At 62.7% G+C, this 20,271-nt stretch overlaps 2 protein-coding genes across 2 annotated transcripts in view; both read left to right on the top strand.

The window, feature by feature from the left end:
* The window catches only part of LOC142921717 (protocadherin Fat 1-like), a gene marked incomplete at its 3' end in the record, with an annotated part of 54,666 nt that extends 41,671 nt beyond the window's left edge, over positions 1-12,995 (top strand). Inside the window, exons 9-15 of the mRNA XM_076063032.1 lie at positions 52-113; positions 1,015-1,320; positions 1,437-1,653; positions 3,056-3,195; positions 3,835-4,131; positions 9,068-9,278; positions 9,550-12,995. Coding sequence (XP_075919147.1) covers positions 52-113; positions 1,015-1,320; positions 1,437-1,653; positions 3,056-3,195; positions 3,835-4,131; positions 9,068-9,278; positions 9,550-12,995 — 4,679 coding nt within the window. The remainder of the gene's footprint in view (positions 1-51; positions 114-1,014; positions 1,321-1,436; positions 1,654-3,055; positions 3,196-3,834; positions 4,132-9,067; positions 9,279-9,549) is intronic.
* Positions 12,996-13,002: 7 nt separating this feature from the next.
* Positions 13,003-18,369, top strand: LOC142921713 (protocadherin Fat 1-like). Its single transcript, XM_076063023.1, has 7 exons — positions 13,003-13,276; positions 14,151-14,537; positions 14,767-14,969; positions 15,665-15,818; positions 15,946-16,188; positions 17,005-17,394; positions 17,517-18,369. Exons 2-7 carry the CDS (start codon positions 14,240-14,242, stop codon positions 17,720-17,722), a joined length of 1,494 nt encoding a protein of 497 aa, XP_075919138.1. The 5' UTR covers positions 13,003-13,276; positions 14,151-14,239; the 3' UTR covers positions 17,723-18,369.
* Positions 18,370-20,271: the final 1,902 nt, after the last annotated feature.

Below are 20,271 nucleotides of genomic sequence, written 5' to 3' on the forward strand. Positions count from 1 at the left end.
GGCCGGCGTGGGATGGTTGTTGTTGACCTCCGGTGAACGGACTCGTTGCAGGCGTCATCCACACCACCAGCAGGCGGCTGGACAGAGAGAGGCAGGCGGAGCACGAGCTGGAGGTGAGAGTCACCGTGATGGTGGTGGTGGTGGTAGTGGCCTTCAATAGCTGTACCGGAGGAATTTCCATCTGGTACAGATATAATGGGAGGCTCATCGATGCCCAGGTGCGGTCAAGTGATGGCTCCCTATTGCTCAACCTTGCCAATGATCTGGTAATTGCTGCTCACTCAGAGGAGGAGTTGGAGGCGCTGCTGCTAAACGTGGAGCTTGCCACTAAGAGGTTGGGACTTACTATCAGCCCCACCAAAGCTAAGCACCTGCCTGGGTATTTTGTACCATCGGACAATCCACCCCCACAACTCACAGGGCAGTTGTGGAAAGAGTGGAGAGTTTCCCATACCCTGGCAGTGTGCTCATGACTGGCTTCAGTTTGACAGCGGAGGTCTCACTCCGAATCAGTCGAGCGGCATTATCTTTTCATCGGTTGCATAACACTGTGTGGAAGCTACCTGGTCTGTCGCTCCGCACTAAGCTTCGGGTCTTCTCGGCAAATCATTCCCACCCTTCTCTACGCTTGCGAAACGTGGACCCCCCCTAATTGAACATCTTTGGCTGGTTAGAAACATTTAGGCTCACCTGCCTACGATCCATCCTGGGTTTAACCAGGGTGGATTGTGTGAGGAGCTCACAAATCATTAAAACATCTGGACAAAGACCCATCGGAGCGCCGGGTGGCTAAAGCACAGTAGGGGGCACAGGTGGTGCTTCGGCCACTCATCTCAGTCAGTCGACCCGTGGCACCTGGGTGTGCCCCGTGACCTCCTGCCAGCGGACGTTCGACACGTGGCCTCGACGTGCACATGGCCTGGCACAAGCGTCGTGGTGCCGTCACGGCCACTTAGTGGAGGTCGTTGTTGTTGTTGCGCGTGTGTCTGCGTGCGTCCCGCCCGCCGGCGCCAGGTGTCCATCGTGGACGGCGGCGTGCCCCCGCGTGAAGCGAGGGTGGCGGTGACGCTGAGCGTCTCCGACGAGAACGACAACGCCCCGCGCTTCCGCAGGAACCTCACGCGCGTTTACGCGGTGGCGGCGAAGGAGCCGACGGTGGTGGCCATCGCCCGCGTCTACGCCGCCGACGCCGACTGGGGCAACAACGGCATGCTGTTGTACACCGTCCGCGGGTGGCAACACAATTACTATTCCGATGAGCACGGAGTCGTCTACAGCCGGAGCGACTTGCACCGTGCGGGGACATCCCACTCCATCCTGGTACTGGGCACACTCCCCTCGCGGTCCTCCCCCCTCATCCTCACGGACACGCTTCACAATGTTGACCCCCCACCGTGAAGCAGAACTCGCCGATCTCGCCGTTGCCCGCCCCGCAGATCGAAGCCAGAGACTCGGGGCAACCGCCGACCTTGCCGTCGACGGCCGTCATACACGTGGAGTGGATCGCCGCTCCCCGGCCGCCGGAGACGCCCGCGGCCTTCGGCCTGAGCCGGCACGCGGTCACCGTGTCGGAGACGGCCGCCGTGGGCTCCGTGGTGATCGCGCTGCCCACGCAGAGCACGGCGGGGAGCCTCCTCTGGTTCAGCATCACAGGTCACGTGGTGCCACCACACACATTCCACATCCCACCCCACATCATGATGGTGTGTTAATGGTGACATCATGATGATGGGTTAACGGTGACATCATGATGATGGGTTAACGGTGACCTCATGATGGTGTGTTAACGGTGACCTCATGATGATGTGTTAATGGTGACCTCATGATGATGGGTTAACGGTGACCTCATGATGGTGTGTTAACGGTGACCTCATGATGGTGTGTTAATGGTGACGATGATGGTGTGTTAATGGTGACCTCATGATGATGAATTAATGGTGACCTCATGATGATGTGTTAACGGTGACCTCATGATGGTGTGTTAATGGTGACGATGATGATGTGTTAATGGTGACCTCATGATGATGGGTTAATGGTGACATCATGATGATGTGTTAACGGTGACGATGATGATGTGTTAATGGTGACCTCATGATGTGTTAATGGTGATATCATGATGGTGTGTTAACGGTGACGATGATGATGTGTTAACGGTGACATGATGGTGTGTTAATGGTGACGATGATGATGGGTTAATGGTGACGATGATGTGTTAGCGTTGACCTCACGATGGTGTGTTAACGGTGACATCATGATGGTGTGTTAATGGTGACCTCATGATGATGTGTTAATGGTGACCTCACGATGATGGGTTAACGGTGACATGATGATGGGTTAACGGTGACATGATGATGGTGTGTTAATGGTGACGATGATGATGGGTTAACGGTGACGATGATGGTGTGTTAATGGTGACAATGATGATGTGTTAACGGTGACGATGATGGTGTGTTAATGGTGACGATGATGATGGGTTAACGGTGACGATGATGTGTTAACGGTGACGATGATGATGATGTGTTAACGGTGACATCATGATGGTGTGTTAATGGTGACATCACGATGATGGCTTAATGGTGACCTCACGATGATGGGTTAATGGTGACGATGATGGTGTGTTAATGGTGACCTCACAATGATGGGTTAACGGTGACATCACGATGGTGTGTTAACAGTCACATGATGATGGTGTGTTAATGGTGACCTCACGATGATGGGTTAACGGTGACCTCACGATGATGGGTTAACGGTGATATCATGATGGTGTGTTAATGGTGACGATGATGATGTGTTAACGGTGACGATGATGATGTGTTAATGGTGACCTCACGATGATGGGTTAACAGTGACATGATGATGGGTTAATGGTGACATCATGATGGTGTGTTAACGGTGACATGATGATGATGGGTTAACGGTGACATGATGGTGTGTTAACGGTGACATCATGATGGTGTGTTAATGGTGACGATGATGGTGTGTTAACGGTGACATGATGATGGTGTGTTAACGGTGACGATGATGATGACGTTAGGGGGGCGCCGCGTGTTGACAGGCGGTGACGTGGAGCACAGCTTCCACGTGACGGAGCACAGCGGCGTTGTGGAGGTGGCCAAGCCGCTGGATGCCGAGCGGTGCTCCTCCTACCGGCTCACCGTGACGCTCACCGACGGGACCAACGCTTCAACCACCCTGGTGGGCGGGCACGCGTGTCTGTGTGTGTGTCTGTGTGCGTGTCTGTGTGTGTCTGTGTGTGTCTGTGTGTGTCTTTGTGTGTGTCTGTGTGCGTGTCTGTGTGCGTGTCTGTGTTTGTGTGTCTGTGTATGTGTGTCTGTGTGTGTGTCTGTGTGTGTGTGTCTGTGTGTCTGTGTGTGCGTGTCTGTGTGTGTGTCTGTGTGTCTGTGTGTGTGTCTGTGTGTCTGTGTGTGTGTCTGTGTGTGTCTGTGTGTGTGTCTGTGTGTGTCTGTGTGTGTGTGTCTGTGTCTGTGTGTGTCTGTGTGTGTCTGTGTGTGTCTGTCTCTGTGTGTGTGTCTGTGTGTGTGTCTGTGCGTGTCTGTGTCTGTGTGTGTCTGTGTGCATGTCTGTGTGTGTGTCTGTGTGTGTCTGTGTGTGTCTGTGTGTGTGTGTCTGTGTGCGTGTCTGTCTGTCTGTCGCACAAGGTGGGCGTGACGAGGCCGTCAGGGCGACGCGGTGACGTCACGAGGCCGGGGGTTGCCGCGGTGGCCGCGTGAGACGTGCCGGGTGCATCGGCACCTCTTGCCAATTCCTCCTCACCACCACCACCACCGCCACCCGCATCACCACTTTACTCACCCCCCCCCCCCCCCCCGCTAGGTGGTGGTGACGGTGCAGGACGTGAACGACCACCGGCCCCGCTTCTCCCGTGACCTCTATGAGGCGACCGTCACCGAGGACGCCTCTCCCGGCGCCTCCCGGATCCTGCGGCTGGAGGCGACCGACGCCGACGCCGGCGCCGCCGCCGCCCGGCTCTCCTTCTTCCTCGTCGGCGTGGGCGGCGGCGACGCCGTGGAGGGCCGGCGTCTGTTCCGCGTAGACCCCGTCACCGGCGAGGTCACCGTCGCCGAGAGGCTGGACCGAGAGGCCAAGTGGAGCCACGTACTCACCGTCATGGTGAGTACGTGGCTCCACGCCGGGTGTGCGCGTGTGTACGTGTGTGTGTACGTGTGTGTACGTGTGTGTGTGTACGTGTGTGTACGTGCGCACATGTGTGTGTGTACGTGTGTGTGTACGTGTGTGTACGTGTGTGTGTACGTGTGTGTGTGTGCGTGTGTGTACATGTGCACGTGTGTGTACGTGTGTGTGTGTACGTGTGTGTGTGTACGTGTGTGTACGTGTGTGTGTGTACGTGTGTGTACGTGTGTGTGTGTCCGTTGAACTTCGTCCGCAACTGTACGTAGCCAACTGCTGATCGAAGGCGACGATGATGACGACGACGACGCCGTGACCACCGTCTTGCGTGGTGACCACAGTGTGCGGTGTACTTCATAGTAATGCGTATAGTGTAGTTTGTCACGTAAACAAGCCGTGTAACTAAATCGCCACATTTTGTTTGGGTGACACAAAACCTTGCCGACCGGCCGTGTCAGGCGGCGGTGGCACAGTCGGATGACGACACGTTGCACGCGACCAGCACGTCCCTCCACCGAGAATGGCGTCTGCCGCGAAAGCCTCCTGTCCGGGGGCGTTCGGAGCGAGCGCTCCGCTCAGCCCTCTCTCTCTTCACTCTCTCACTCTCTCTCACTCTCTATCTCACTCTCACCCTCTCACTCTCTCACTCTCTCACTCTCTCTCTCACTCTCTCACTCTCTCACTCTCTCTCTCACTCTCTCACTCTCTCTCTCACTCTCTCTCTCTCACTCTCTCACTCGCTCTCTCGCTCTCTCACTCTCTCTCACTCTCTCGCTCTCTCACTCTCTCACTCACTCTCACTATCACTCACTCACTCTCACACTCTCTCACTCTCACACTCTCTCTCTCTCTCTCTGCGCATGCGTGGAGGAGGCTGCGTCCAGGTGAAGTTCCGCGCTGCTCACCTGGATCAATGGGGGCCTGATTTTCCATAAATTAGGCCAAGCCTGAGAGAGGTTACAATGGGGAGTTTAAACATCGCTCTTCCCCTCGTTTTGTAATGGTTTATTCCCTTTGATTTCTTCTTTATTTTTGCTCACTGAGTCGTCCCGGAAAATTTATTCCGAGCGGCTCGTGGGCTGAACAGAGAACGGCAACAACGACGACAACAACAACAACGACGACGACAACAACAGCGAACACGTGCGCAGGTGTGGCTGCTGCCGACCACCACCATGGTGCAGCGCACCGCGCTGGAGACTCTCACGAGGAGGAACGGTTTCGCCACCTTTCCGCCGTCCGGGATCGCCGTCGTCGCCGCCGCGGTGGCCGCGACGACGTCGGCTATGCCGGCGTCGTCGCGGCCCAGCGGCAGAGCGGAGGGGTCACGGTGTACGTGGCGGAGGAGGCGATGGCGGCGCGCCTGGTGGAGACGGGGCTCACCGTGGGTGAGCTTCACCTGCGGTGCGCCCCGCTCGCCACGCCCGCCGTCAGGGTGGCGCTCTCGGGCACGCCGCCCTTTCTGAGCGGCGCCGACCTGCTGCGGGACCTCCAACGCTACGGGACGGCGGTGTCGAAAGTCACGCTGCTGCCTCTACAAACGAGGGACCCCGGGTCGGCGCACGTATTGTCGCTTCAGCGCCAGGTTTTTATGGTCCTGAAGGACGGCAACACGGACTTAGACATTAACTTTAAGTACACGGTGCAGGGCCACGTGTACACAGTACACGCATCCACGGCGGGGATGCGTTGTTCCGGGTGCGGATGCAGCGGCCACGCCCGGAGGAACTGCCCGAACAGGGCGAGCGAGTCCGCCGCGCGTGCTGCTCCGCCCGCAACGGGGCGGGCGGAGCAGCAGCAGACACAGCAGCAGCGGCCGCAGCAACAGCACCGCCATCAACTACAACAAGAACACCAAAATCAACAACAGCAGCAGCAGCAGGGAGGGCAGCGGGGTGATCTCGCCGTCCTGGCAGCTGACTGCGGGGCACGGACGACCGAGGACGAGGGAGACGTTTTCGTCCGCCCGTCCGCCCCTCCCTGGCGGAGGAAGCGGAGGGCAAGGAGCGACCCCGCGTCAGCGGGACGCGTCGGGGCCCCCGCGATGCGGACGGTGGTCGCCGGCGACAACAGCGAGCCAGAGGACCGCACGGAAGCGGCGACGGGGAGCGACGGCGAACCCGGGCCGCGGGACGGGATGAGCAACGACGGCGGACTCCACCTGCCGGACGACGTCGCGGTAGCAGAGCGACCGTCGGAGCCGGACCCAGCCTTGGCCGCTCCGGAATTGCAGACCAACAACAACAACAACCGCCATTCACCACTAAGTGGCGGTGATGTCACCACGACGCTTGTGCCAGGCTATGTGCACACTGAGGCCACGTGAAGTGTCGAACGCCCGCTGGCAGGAGGTCACGGGGCAGACCCAGGTGCCACGGGTCGACTGACTGAGATGACTGGCTGATGCACCACCTGTGCCCCCTACTGTGCCAACCTGCTGTGCTTTAGCCACCCGGCGCTCCGCTCGTTGTTGTGAGCGTCGTTCCTCCGCCCTCCGTTGTTGTTGGAGGGCGACTGCCTCCAACTGCCCAGTAGCGTCCTTCATGAGCCTCCTCCACAGAGGCCAATCTTGACACCGCTGGTACCAGTCATCGGCAAGTCCACTCAGCTCCACGTCCTCCTGTAACACATCACTCCATCTCTTCTCTAGCCCGTGCCGCGCCCGTTTAGCCCCCTCAATCCGGCCGAACAAAATCTGTTTCGGCATGCGGTGGCTGGGCATGCGGGCTACATGACCCAGCCATCGCAGCCTTGCCCGCCGGAGGAGCTCACCGATGGGACCTTTCCTAGATCTTTCAAGGATTTGTGAGCTCCTCACACAATCCAGTCTGGTTAAACCCAGGATGGATCGTAAGCAGGCCAGCCTAAATGTTTCCAACCGGCGAAGATGTTCCATTAGGGGGGTCCATGTTTCGCAAGCGTAGAGAAGGGTGGGAATGACCGTGGCCAAGAAGACCTGAGGCTTAGTGCGGAGCGACAGACCAGGTAGCTTCCACACAGCGTTACGCAACCGATGAAAAGATATTGCCGCTCGACTGATGTGGAGTGAGACCTCTGCTGTTAAACTGGAGCCGGTCATAAGCACACTGCCCAGGTATGAGAAACTCTCCACTCTCTCCACAACTGCCCCATCACCGATTGGGAGTTGTGGGGGTGTAGTGTCCGATGGTACAAAATACCCAGGCAGGTGCTTAGTTTTGGTGGGGCTGATGGTAAGGCCCCACCTCTTAGTGGCACGCTCCAGTCTCAGCAGCAGCGTCTCCAACTCCTCCTCTGAATGAGCAGCTATTACCAAATCATCAGCATACATAACGTGGTTGAGCAATAGGGAGCCATCCCTTGACCGCGCCCGGGCATCGATCAGCCTCCCTTTATATCTGTACCATATGGAGATTCCCCCGGTACAGCTATTGAAGGCTTCACGACCACCACCACCATCACCTTCACCGGCGCCGCCGCGCCTGACGGTGCCGCGGCGCTCGAGGGTGCCGTGACACCTGACGGTGCCGCGGCGCACGCGAGAGACGAGCAGCCCGCCTCCCCGTCTGACGGGGCGATGGCTGCTGGACCCGCGGAGGTACACCACCCCAAGCCCAAGAAAAACCCGGCTCGGGGTGGCCTGACACGAGAGGCGGCCGCCAAGCCCCAAGAGAACATACAAGGCGACTGTAAAAACAACAGCAACGAAAATAACGACAACAACAACACCTACAGGGACGACGGGTGGTTAAGGTCCAACGTTGTTGAGAACACAAGTGAAACGAGCCGCCCGCGAGTCCGGAGGGGGATAGAGTACAACCCAGGGGCCATCATTGACTATGTACGACACCCCTTCAAGGGGCGCGCGGGCACCTTCAGAGAGCAATTCCCCGACGCGCTGGCCTTCATGCAGGCCGCGCGACCACTTTGCAAGGATCCGCAAAGGTAAGTCTGCAGCCGGAAGGAGGCCGACAAGGTGGAGGCTCTAGTACGGAAGGCAGAGAGGAGGTATTCCTCCCAGCTAAAGGGCCCCCCCCTGCGGCCACCGCCAACACCAACACCTAGCGTTGTGGCCTCGGGATTTAAAAGGGCAAGGTGCGCGATGACGCGCGCGGACTCGAAATGGTTTCCTCTGCGCACGCGATCACCAGAGGCTGGCGGTGGACCGTGAGCCACCTAAGCTGGCGGTGGCCACGCCAGGAGGTGTGCTGTGCGTGCCTCGTGTGCAGCACGTCCACTGAGGCGGTCTGTATACCTACCTGCATTGGCGGCGATCAGCTGCGTCATTTGGATGTGCACGCGGTGACACGTGCGGACCGATTTTGATTTGGTTTTGGTGGTTGGGTTCACCCGTACCGTGGGGGGGGCGGCGCGTGGTTCGCACTTTGGACCAGGTTTTTTTCCCGCTTCTGTGTCATTGCAGAACGGTGTTGTTTTTCGATATGTGCGCTTGTGTTGACGGTGACGAGGTTGTTGCCTGTGGCTGGTGTCGATGGTCTTGCGCGCAATGACGCGCACGGACATTGTTGGCTTTTTTATTGGCGACTCTCGCAATGGAGCACCGGAACCGTCCAGGGCATTTGCTGCTGGACAATAAAGTTTATTTAAAAGTCAAAGTCTCTCACTCTCTCTCTCTCACTCTCACTCTCTCTCTCTCACTCTCTCTCACTCTCTCACTCTCTCGCTCACTCTCTCACTCTCTCTCACTCTCTCACTCACTCACCCTCTCTCACTCTCTCTCACTCTCTCTCTCACTCTCTCACTTTCTCTCACTCACTTTCTCTCTCTCACACTCTCACTCTCTCTCTCACTCACTCTCTCTCTCACTCTCTCTCACTCTCTCTCACTCTCTCTCTCACTCTCTCTCTTACTCTCTCTCTCTCACTCTCTCACTCACTCTCTCACTCTCTCACTCTCTTTCTCTCACCCGCGCGAGCAGGTGCAGGACGGCGGGGTCCCCGTGAGGCGAGCGTACGCCACGCTGGCGGTGAGCGTCAACGATGCCAACGACCACGCGCCCCGCTTCACCGGCGGCCCCTACGAGGCCCGCGTGGCCGAGTCGGCGGCCGTGGGCTCCGCCGTGGTGCGCGTCACGGCGACGGACCGCGACGACGGCCCCAACGCCGACGTCAGATATAGCATCAGATACGGTGACCGCCGCTTCCGCCGCCGCTCCCGCCGCCCCTCCCAACCGCCCCGGGGGGGGGGGGGGGAGTTTCTGCACAGGGGCACGTTTCCAGCGTCGTGGTTTCTCCGTCGCGTCCCTCTCCCCGAGCGAGTCGCGAGCCGCGGGTCCAACTCGGATCGCTCGGGAGCCGACGGGCGCCGCGGTTTCCCCCGCGTCGTTTGCCCTCGGCGTCTCCCTCCGGATTCGGTGACGTAAACTCGCGCCCGTCCCGCTCCTCCGAATTCTCCCGGCAGGAAACGTGGGGAATTCCTTCGCCGTCCACCGCGCGCTGGGCGTCGTCTTCGTGGCGAGGAAGCTGAACGGCTCCGCGGTGGAGGCCTACGAGCTGACGGTGAGGGCGGTGGACCGGGGGCGCCCGCGCCGCGTCACGAATGCCGCCGTCCGCGTCGTCGTCGTCGCCGCCGACGCCGACGCCCCCCCCAAATTCGCCTCCGGAGGCGGCGGCGGCGGCTACTCGGCGGAGGTCGCCGAAGGGGCCGCGCCCGGGAGCTTCGTGCTCGCGGTGAGCGCCTCTGGCCGGTCGACGGTCGCCTACGAAATACGGGAGGGCGATCCCGAAGGCGCCTTCGACATCCACCCGACGTCCGGGGTCGTTGCCGCCAAACGGCCGCTGGACCGCGAGCGGACGCCGTCGTTCCAGCTGACGGTGCGGGCCACAGACGCGGCGGGCCTCTCGACGGACGCGTCGGTGACGATCCTCGTGCTCGACGAGAACGACAACGGGCCCGTCTTCGACCGCCCTCGCTACCGCGGGGCCGTCGGCGAGGAGGCGGCGGCGGGGACCCCGGTGCTAGACCCGGACGGCGTCCCGCTCGTCGTCAGGGCCGCCGACGCGGACGACGGCGAGGGGCGCGCGACGGTCGCCTACGGGATCGTCGAGTTCGGAGCCAGGAAGTACTTCTCCGTCGACCCGCGCACCGGGGCCATCAGGGTCGCCAGGGCCCTCGACCGCGAGACGACGGCCGAGTTCCGCTTCCGGGTGACCGCCTCGGACGGCGGCAGCCCGAGGATGTCCGCCGAAGCTCCGGCCAAGGTGACGGTCGCCGTGCTGGACGCCAACGACTGCCCGCCGGCGTTCTCGACGGCCGCGTACGAGACGACGCTGACTGTGCCGACCCGCGCCGGCGTCCGCCTGCTGACCCTGGCGGCCTCCGACCCGGACGTCGGTGCCACGCTGACCTACCGCGTCGCCTCGGGAAACGTCGGCGGCGCGTTCGCCGTGGACGCGCGCACCGGGGACGTCGAGGTGCGAAACGCCTCCCTCCTCGCCACCGGCTACGACCTCGGGGTCGAGGTGTCCGACGGGAAATTTCGGAGCGCCGCGTGGGTGAAGGTCTCCGTGCGGGCGTTCGGCGGCAGGCTGCGGGTTCCGCCAAAGATCTCGGCGCGCATCCCCGAGAACGGCGCGGCGGGCGCCGTCGTGGCCGCGGTCGTCGCGACGGGGGGGGACCTCAACGAGCCGCTCGTCTTCGACCTGCTCGACCCGAGCGGCGCGTTCCGGATGAGGCCGACGGCGGGCGTCCTGGAGACGGCCGGCGTCGCGTTCGACAGGGAGGAGCGCGATCACTACGAGCTGCTGGTGGAGGTGAGGGGCGGCTCGCGGGCGCGCCCGAGCGTCGCTCGCACCGTGGTCGAGGTGGCCGTCGAAGACGTCAACGACAACACCCCGGCGTTCGTCGGCCTGCCGTACCGCGCCGTTGTCGGGGCGGCGGCGGCGCCGGGGAGCGCCGTGCTCACCGTGGCGGCCCTCGACCGGGACGTCGGCGAGAACGCCAGGGTGAGGTACTCGTTGAGGGACGACCGCGACGGCCGCTTTCGCGTCCGCCCTTCCGGCGGCGAGATCTTGCTGAGGACGAGCTTCGCCCCGGGCGCGTCGGGCAAGGACTTCGTCGTGACCGTGGTGGCGACGGACTGCGGGACTCCTCCGCTGTCGTCTGCGGTCGGCATCACGGTCACGGTGCTCGACGAGGACGCGCCGGCGTTCGAGAGCCTCTCCCACGTCGCGTGGGTGCCCGAGGACGTCGGGCCGCCCGCGCCGATCGCTCACGTCCGCGCGGCGGGTCCCGAGGGCCTGCCGCTCGTTTTCTCCATCGTCGACGGCGACCCCTTCGACCAGTTCTCCGTCGACTTTGGCACGGGCGTCGTGAGCGTTGTCGGCTCGCTGGACCGCGAGACGCGGGCCAACTACCGCCTCGCGGTGCGGGCCGCCTCCCCGGCGACGGGCCTGCATGCCGACGTGAGCCTAGACGTCGTCGTCGGGGACGTCAACGACAACCGGCCGCTCTTCGCGCGGGGCGCCTACGCCGCCACGCTGTCCGAATCCGCGCCCCCGGGGACCTCCGTCGTCCGGGTGAGCGCCGTCGATGCCGACGCCGGCCCCAACGGGGCGCTCCGCTACGAGATCGTGGACGACGGGGAGAAGGGCGGCGAGGGATTCTACGTGGACCCGGACGGCGGGCTGGTCGTGACCACGGCGCCCCTGGACCACGAGCGGAGCAGGCTCCATCGTTTCTCGGTGCGGGCGACGGACGGCGGCTCCCCTCCCCTCGCCTCCGACGTCACGGTGACCGTCGCCGTCGAGGACGCGAACGACAACGCGCCGGTGTTCGAGCGGCCGCTGTACGAGGCGTCCGTGAGCCGGCTGTCTTGGCCCGGGCACTTCGTGGCCGCGCCGAGGGCGTTGGACGCCGACGCGTCGGACGCCTACCGGCTGCGGTACGCCATCGTCTCCGGCGACGACGACCCAGCGAGCTTCGCCATCGATGCCGAGACGGGCGTCGTCTCCGTCGCCATCCCGCTTGAGCGGAAGAAGCCGGCCGCCTGCTACCGCCTCCGAGTCTCGGCCACGGACGGCGCGTTCGTCGGCGACGCCACGCTGGCGGTCGACGTGCGGCCCACCAACCGGCACGCCCCCGCCTTCGAGCGGGCCGAGTACGCGGCGGAGATTCCCGAAAACTCCGTGGCGGGGACCCCGGTGGCCTCGGTGCGGGCCACGGACGCCGACGCGGGCGCGTTCGGGCGAGCGTCGTACTCCATCGCGAACCGGTTCGCCCGCGAGCGCTTCACCATCGACGGGAGCGGGCGGATCTTCGTGAGGGCGCCCCTCGACAGGGAGGACCCCTCGCAGAGGGCCGTGGACGTCCGCGTCGTGGCCCGGGACGGCGGAGGCAGGGCGGCCTTCGCCACGGTCAGGGTCGTCGCCACGGACGAGAACGACAACGCGCCCCGGTTCGTCGCCGCCGAGTACTCCGGCGGAGTGCCGGCGAGCGCCGCGAAGGGGACCACGGTCCTGCGGGTCGCCGCCACGGACCGCGACGAGGGGAGCAACGCGGCCGTCGTCTACTCGCTCCGGAAGGGGTGGGAGCCGGACGCCTCCGAGGACGTCCTGGAGGTGGAGCCCCTGACGGGCCGCGTCATCACCAAGGGCGGCCTCGCCGGCCTGGAGGGCTCGCGGCTGTCGTTCTTCGTCGTGGCGGAGGACGGCGGCGGGCGCGCCACCGCCGTCCCCGCGTCCGTCGCCGTGCTGCCCGCCGGCACGGCGGCGCCGGCCTTCGCCCAGGCGGCCTACGAGCTGACGGTCGCAGAGGACGTGCGGGCGGGGAGCGAGGTTGGCGCGGTGGCGGCCGCGCTCGCAGGCGACGAGGCGGCCGCGTACGCCGCAGTGCCTGGCGGCGGCGGCGGGGGTGGCGGATGACGGCGCCGGGGGCGGCGCATTCGCGGTGGTCGCCGGCGACGGGCGGATCGTGGTGGCGAGGGCGCTCGACCGCGAGGCCGCGGGGAGCCACCGCTTCGAGGTGAGGGCCACGTGGCGGCGGGGCGGAGCCGACGTCACGGCGCAGGTCCCGGTGACGGTGCGTGTGGAGGACGTGGAGGACGAAGCGCCCGTGTTCGAGTCGAGCGTCTACGAGGCCACCGTGTTGGAGAACCTGCCAGGCGGGGTGCTGCTCGTTCAAGTGAGAGGTAACGCAACCGTGTGCGGCGCTGGGCTCACTCGGTCAACAAACGCGTCTTTGTGTGGGTGTCTGTGTGGTGTGTCTATGGGTTTCTGAGCGAGTAGTCTATGGGTCACACAGATAGCTCCAAATGGTAGGGGCTGCCACTCTTCGGTAACCAATTTAACCAATTTACTGGGAAAATATCACGGCGGGAGGAAGTGTCCGCAGGGACGAGGCCTGGAAACAGCAGGGCAGGTGGGGGACCCCGCCTGACGCTGTTGACGCAGCGGCGTGCTCTCCCCTGGCGGTGTCGATTGCGCGTGCCGCTGGTTCTCTGCGATGCTGGCTCGGTCGATGCTTGGCGCTTTCCGCCCTTTCTCGACGTTGATGGCTTGACATTGCAGAACTCTTTGGTGACTGATCGACCTCGGTGGCTGGCCGTCGTCTTCGCTAGTTGGTCGCCGTCTTCTGCCGCCGGTAGCTGTGATGACGATGTATGGCTCGTGTCTCTCTTCTTATGCCAAATTTCTTCCTCTGCCGCCTTCTCACCAAGGATCGGAACTTCCTTTGATTTCACTCTGTGCTGTGGGGGGGGGGGGGGGGGTGGGGGGTTGGTTGTACGTGTGTCCGTGTGTTCTGATTTATTAAGCCATCTGTCTGTTCAGTCTCACCCTGGTTTGATTCTTTTATGGCTTATCTCCGTCCCTCGGTTGTGTGTGAGAAACTGTTGCTGTGAGGGGAGGGAGGGGTGTTCACCTCACCCCATCTGGCCTCCAAGCGACACCATGATTGATAAAAAAAAAATATTGGCAAAATCATTCTTAATATCAATTTGGAAAAAAGGCCTATATACAACACCCCCCCCCCTCCCCCCATCCTCCCCCTGACCCGTCCCTCAGCGACGGACCGAGACGGCGGTGCCCAGCCGGTGTACAACCTGGTCGAGCCGCGCGAGAGCGGCGACGCCGGAGAAGCGGAGCCGCTCTTCATGGTGGACGCCCGCAGCGGCTGGGTGAGCACGCTGAGCCGGCTGGACTGCGAGGCCCGTGACAGGCACCACCTCCTCGTCAAGGCTTTCGACCCGGCACGCCCCGAGCGCCCGCCGGCCGTCGCCAAGGTGCTCGTCATCGTGAGCGATGCCAACGACCACCCCCCGCGGTTCTCGGCCTCGGTGATCGACGTCCGAGTGCCGGAGGACGCCGCGCCCGGCCTGGCGTTGGCTGTCGTCCAGGCGGACGACGCGGACGCCGCGCCGGAAAACCGGGATCTTACGTACCACCTGACAGGTAGTGTGCAGTAGTGTATAGTGTAGTCTACTAGTACGCCACTACACCTGTTGTGTTGGAGTGAACCCACCACCGCATTCACAGTTGGTCGCGGAAGCCTCTGCATTAAACCGACTCTCGTCATCATACTCTCGCCATCATACTCTCTTCATCACACTCTCTTCGTCACACTCTCCGTCTCGACGGCAAGCGACGTCCGCGTCCCACCCCCCGTCCACGCTGGCCACAGGTGGCGACCCGCTGGGCCACTTCTCCCTCGGCCCCGTCAAGAGGGGGGGCGAGTGGACGCTGCGCCTGGAGCGGCCGCTCGACCGGGAGGAGCAGGAACGCCACCACGTGCTGGTGATGGCCACCGACGGCACCTTGGTGAGGACGGTCGTCGTGGCCGTCACCGTGCTGGACGTCAACGACAACGGCCCCGTGTGTGACAAGGTATCCGTAACCGTAGACTCGCCACACAGGCTCACAGACTCGTCATACCCTACCACACCACCGTACTGCTGTAACGCCATGAACACACGGTATACTTACCTGCACTGGCGGACAGACGCCAGTAGGGGGTGGTATGTGGGCCACCGGGGTTCCCAAGACCCCAATAAGGGGGCTGTGGGAATATTCTAATATCCCCTGGAACACTCTGGAAGGAAGGCGTGGCCAGGGGCAGAGAGGGCGTGGCCAGGGGTGGAGAGGGCATGGCCAGGGGCGGAGAGGGCGTGGCCAGGGGCGGAGTATAAAAGCCGGACCCCTGAATGGGTTCCGCAGTTCTCAAGTTGAAGACTGGAGACCGGGCTTAGAGTAGGACCCTGGGAACCCCCAGACCCACTGTCCTTGTAAGGGCCGGGGCTGTGAGGGAAAGTGGTCGGACCCAAGGACCTTGGCCGGGTTGAGTCAAAGTAGCCTCCCCCTAGGGCCCCTAGCCGCAGGGCTGAGAGTGTACGTGGTCCCAGTCGATAGGACACGATAGCCCGGAGGCCACACCTCCCCAGATGGCGGGCGTAAGGGGCCGTCACCCCCTTTGTGTTAGAGGCCCTGTGCTATAGTTACTGTTAAATAAGTGTCGCCTCGACTACCGGCTCTCCCTCACCTTTGGGCTCACTGCACTACCGCTGTGCCCCACGGTGCCCCAGCTGTGGTACAACGTCACCGTGCGGGAGGACGTCGCCCCACAAGTCTTCCTGCTGAGGGTTTCAGCCCGTGACTCCGATTCCGGCTCTAACGGAACCATCGGGTACTCGCTGCACGGTGCCGGAGCGAATCTCTTCCGCTTGGACCCCGTCAGCGGTAACGCTCATCGCGCTCTCTCCATCGCGCTCTCGCAGCCGTCGGGGTTGTGATCAAATTTCACGTCCACCTCCTGTGTAGCGGGCGAGGTGGTTAACGTCTTTCTCGTCGGCGTGGCCCCGCGTAGGGGAGCTCTTCACGCTGGCGCCGCTGGACCGCGAGGCCGCCCCGGCCCACGCGCTCGCCGTGGCCGCGACCGACGGCGGCGGCCGCTCCTGCCGGGCGGAGGTCCTCGTGAGGGTGGAGGACGTGAACGACTCGGCCCCGCGCTTCCTCACGGGGTCGCCCCCCCGCGCCATCGCCCTGCGCCTGAGCCACGCCAGTGTAGGGACGGCGGTGACGAGCGCGCGCGCCGTCGACGCCGACCTGGGTACGACGGTGGCGACGTACACACGCGCCCGCGCGTGACTTTGAGTGTGTATGTGCGCGTGTGTGTGTACATTATGGGTAGCGGTTAGCGCGCAGCGCTACGAACCTGGCGAACATCGCCACTCGAGAGACAAAGGCGGCCGGGCGTGGTGCTGGCCACCCACCCCCTCGTGTGCCACGGTGCCGGCCTTCATAGGTGCTGCTCTCTTACAGCACTTGCCCCTACAGCCTGAGGCTACACATGGGATCTTTGGCAATCTAGACATGTTCTTATCGGTGAGTTCCGGCAGGCAAGACTGCGTTGGCTCGGTCGTGTAGCCCGCATGGCCCAGCCACCGCAAGCCCAAGCAGCTCCTGTTTGGCCGGATATAGGGGGCTGAACGGGCGCGGCACGGGCTAGAGAAGAGATGAAGTGATGTGGTACAGGAGGATGTGGAGCTGAGTGGACTTGCCGATGACCGGTACCAGCGGTGTCAAGATCGGCCTCTGTGGAGGAGGCTCGTGAAGGACGCTACTGGGCAGTTGGAGGCAGTCGCCCTCCAACAACAATGGAGGGCGGAGGAGCGACACTCACAACAACGAGCGGAGCGCCGGGTGGCTAAAGCAAAGTCGGGGGCACAGGTGGTGCATCGGCCACTCGTCTCGGTCAGTGAACCCGTGGCACCTGCTGGGTCTGCCCCGTGACCTCCTGCCAGCGGGCGTTCGACACTCCACGTGTCCCCAACGTGCACCTGGCCTGGCACAAGCGCCGTGGTGACGTCGCCGCCACTCGGTGGCGAACGGCCGTTGTTGTTGTTGTTGTCGCCGTGTATTGTAGGCCCCCACCGCAAGGTGACTCACTCTCTGCTGAACTCTGCCGGCGACCGCTTCGCCATCGACGGCCGCTCGGGTGTCATCACCGTCAAGCGTCCGCTGGAGAGCCGCGACGTCTACAGCCTCATGGTGCTCGCCCACAGCGGCGGCGGAGCCTCGGCGACGGCGTCCTCCACCGCGGTGATTTCCGTGTCCCTGCACGACAACGATGAGCGCGGCGTCGCCGCCGCCCCGGCGTTCCGGCGGCTGGCCTACCGCGCCACCGTGCCGGAAGACGCGGCGCCGGGCACCGCGGTCATCGCCGTGGCGGCCGTCCTCGGCGGGGGGGGCGCGGTGAGCTACGGCGTCGCCGGCGGCAACGAGCTCGGGGCCTTCGACGTCGACCGGAGGCTCGGTGAGAGACGCGGCGCAGGGCGCAGGCGGCGGTCCCCTCGGGCCGTGGGGGGGGTCCCCCCGTCCGTGTGTCTCCGTCTCTCCGTCTCACAGACGTGCGTCGCGTGTGCCGCGTGTGCCCAGGCGTAATACGCGTCGCGGCGAAGGCCCTGGACTACGAGAAGCGCCGCCACCACTACCTGACGGTGTGGGCGGCCGCCGCCAGCGACGACGACAACGACGACGCCGCCGGAGGGGCGGCGACTTCGCCGAGCGCCGTCACCGTGGTGACCGTGGACGTCACCGACGTCGACGACGACGCGTCCGCGGTTCCCCCAATGGGCTCGTGAAGCGCCGTCGTCGGGGAGGACGCCCTGCCTGGCGACGCCGTCGTCGGGGAGGTGGTGGCGTTGACCCGTAACGACGCGGTTACGTTGTCGCTAGACCGTCGGCAAATTTACATTTCAACGGGATCATTTGGCCAAACGGTCATCGTCCCTCGTGGTCGTCATCGGCAGCTGGCAGCTAGCAGCAGCAGCAGCTCAGCGAGCGGGGGGGGGGTCTTCACCTGCTGACCGTCAAAATGCACCGTTGCTTTTGTTTTGCACGAGCAGGATTTAAATTCGCGAACTCTTCCCGTTGCCGAGCCGCTCACCGTCACGCCCAGCCGCCTGCGGGGCTACCGTGGGGTGCCAGGACGCGGCGACATCATGGTGACCATGGTGGCTGGTAGTGTTCGTTGTTCAGTTGAAGAAGCCGTCTCCCTACTGTGTTTGTGCTGCGCCGTTGAAGCCGCCTCCTTCGCCGTTTCGGCATCCGTTGAGTGGAGCGGCAACGACAGCAGGGAGGAGATGCTGCGTCCTCGCCACAGCCGGCGTGTGGGCGGCGAGTCCACGTTCGACTGATGGTGCCCCCCTCTCTCCTGTTTGTTTGGTTTAGACCCTCGCCCCCTTCAAAGTTGCGTTCGAATAAAAGAAACCACGCGGTTTGAAATGGCGTTGTGTTGTGCGGTGGCCCTATATACTCGCACACGCACAGACTCGCACGCACGCACACAGGCAAACGTACATACTCGCACGCACACACACACACACGCGCTCTGTGTGGTCACCACCTGGCTAGCTACACCAGTCACGTGGTGCCTAGTGTAGTCAGCCTGGTGGTCACCACCTGGCTAACTACACCAGTCACGTGGTAACTAGTGTAGTGAGCCTGGTGGTCACCACCTGGCTAGCTACACCAGTCACGTGGTAACCAGTGTAACTAGCCTGGTGGTCACCACCTGGCTAGATATACTAGTCACGTGGTAACTAGTGTAGCTAGCCTGGTGGTCACGACACACTCCACGGGGTTCCAAGCAAGTTCCCACGGGGTTCCAAGCAACTTCCCAGGGGTTCCCAAGCAACTTCCCACGGGGTTCCAAGCAACTTCCCACGGGGTTCCAAGCAACTTCCCACGGGGTTCCAAGAAAGTTCCCACGGGGTTCCAAGAAAGTTCCCACGGGGTTCCAAGAAAGTTCCCACGGGGTCCCAAGCAAGTTCCCACGGGGTCCCAAGCAAGTTCCCACGGGGTCCCAAGCAAGTTCCCAGGGGTTCCAAGCAACTTCCCACGGGGCCCCAAGCAAGTTCCCACGGGGTCCCAAGCAACTTCCCGCGGGGCTCCCTCCACAGCCGACTGCTGCCCCGTGCTGCCTCCTCGTGGCCAGCGTGGGATCAGCCAATCACGGCCGGCCACGAGGAGCCCCGCAGCCACCTCCAGCCCCGGCGCTGTTCCCCGACTCCTCCTGTGACCCCGTGACCCCCTGACCCCGTGACCCCTCCGCTCCACCCAATGCTATCAGTAGCAGCCACCACCACCACCCGCTATCAGCAGCAGCCACCACCACCACCCGCTATCAGCAGCAGCCACCACCACCACCCGCTATCAGCAGCAGCCACCACCACCACCACCCACTAGCAGCAGCCCTCACCACCACCACCACCCACTAGCAGCAGCAGCCACCACCACCATCAGCAGTAGCAGCCCTCACCACCACCACCACCCACTATCAGCAGTAGCCACCACCACCACCCGCTATCAGCAGCCCTCACCACCACCACCACCACCCGCTATCAGCAGCCTTCACCACCACCACCATCACCCGCTATCAGCAGCCCTCACCACCACCCGCTATCAGCAGCCCTCACCACCACCACCATCACCCGCTATCAGCAGCCTTCACCACCACCACCCACTAGCAGCAGCCCTCACCACCACCATCACCTGCTATCAGCAGCCTTCACCACCACCACCCGCTAGCAGCAGCCCTCACCACCACCACCACCACCCGCTAGCAGCAGCCACCACCACAACCACCCACTATCAGTAGTAGCAGCCCTCACCACCACCACCACCTATTATCAGCAGCAGCCACCACCACCACCACCCGCTAGCAGCAGCAGCCACCTCCACCACCCGCTATCAGCAGTAGCAGCAGCCACCACCACCCACTATCAGCAGCCACCACCACCCGCTATCAGCAGTAGCAGCAGCAGCCCCAGGTTAATGTCGCTCTATGTAGCTTGAGTCGGCCACACCCCTTGTCAGCATGCGAGCTCGCATGCTGACACGGGGTCTGTATGCGTCTGCGGGTTATATGCGGGAAAATACGGTGCTCATATTACAGGAATACACACGCTTCTCTTTTTACGCATTTAGACCTGAGGGCTAAGGTAGTTTACCTCACTTAATTTTTTAATTAAATATCATGAGTTTAATAAAAAATAAACGTTGTAATTACTGTCCGGATCTGCGCACCTTCTTCATACGTAAATGGAATTGTAAATCACGAGGCGGGTAGAACTCGTAACAGCCTTTATTATAAATCACTGTGGAACGTCAATCTCAGTGGAGTGCTAAT

The sequence above is a fragment of the Petromyzon marinus genome, unplaced genomic scaffold, assembly GCF_048934315.1.
Source record: "Petromyzon marinus isolate PM22_M1 ecotype Great Lakes invasive population unplaced genomic scaffold, UKy_Petmar_22M1.pri1.0 PM_G_Scaffold_86, whole genome shotgun sequence".
NCBI lineage: Eukaryota > Metazoa > Chordata > Hyperoartia > Petromyzontiformes > Petromyzontidae > Petromyzon > Petromyzon marinus.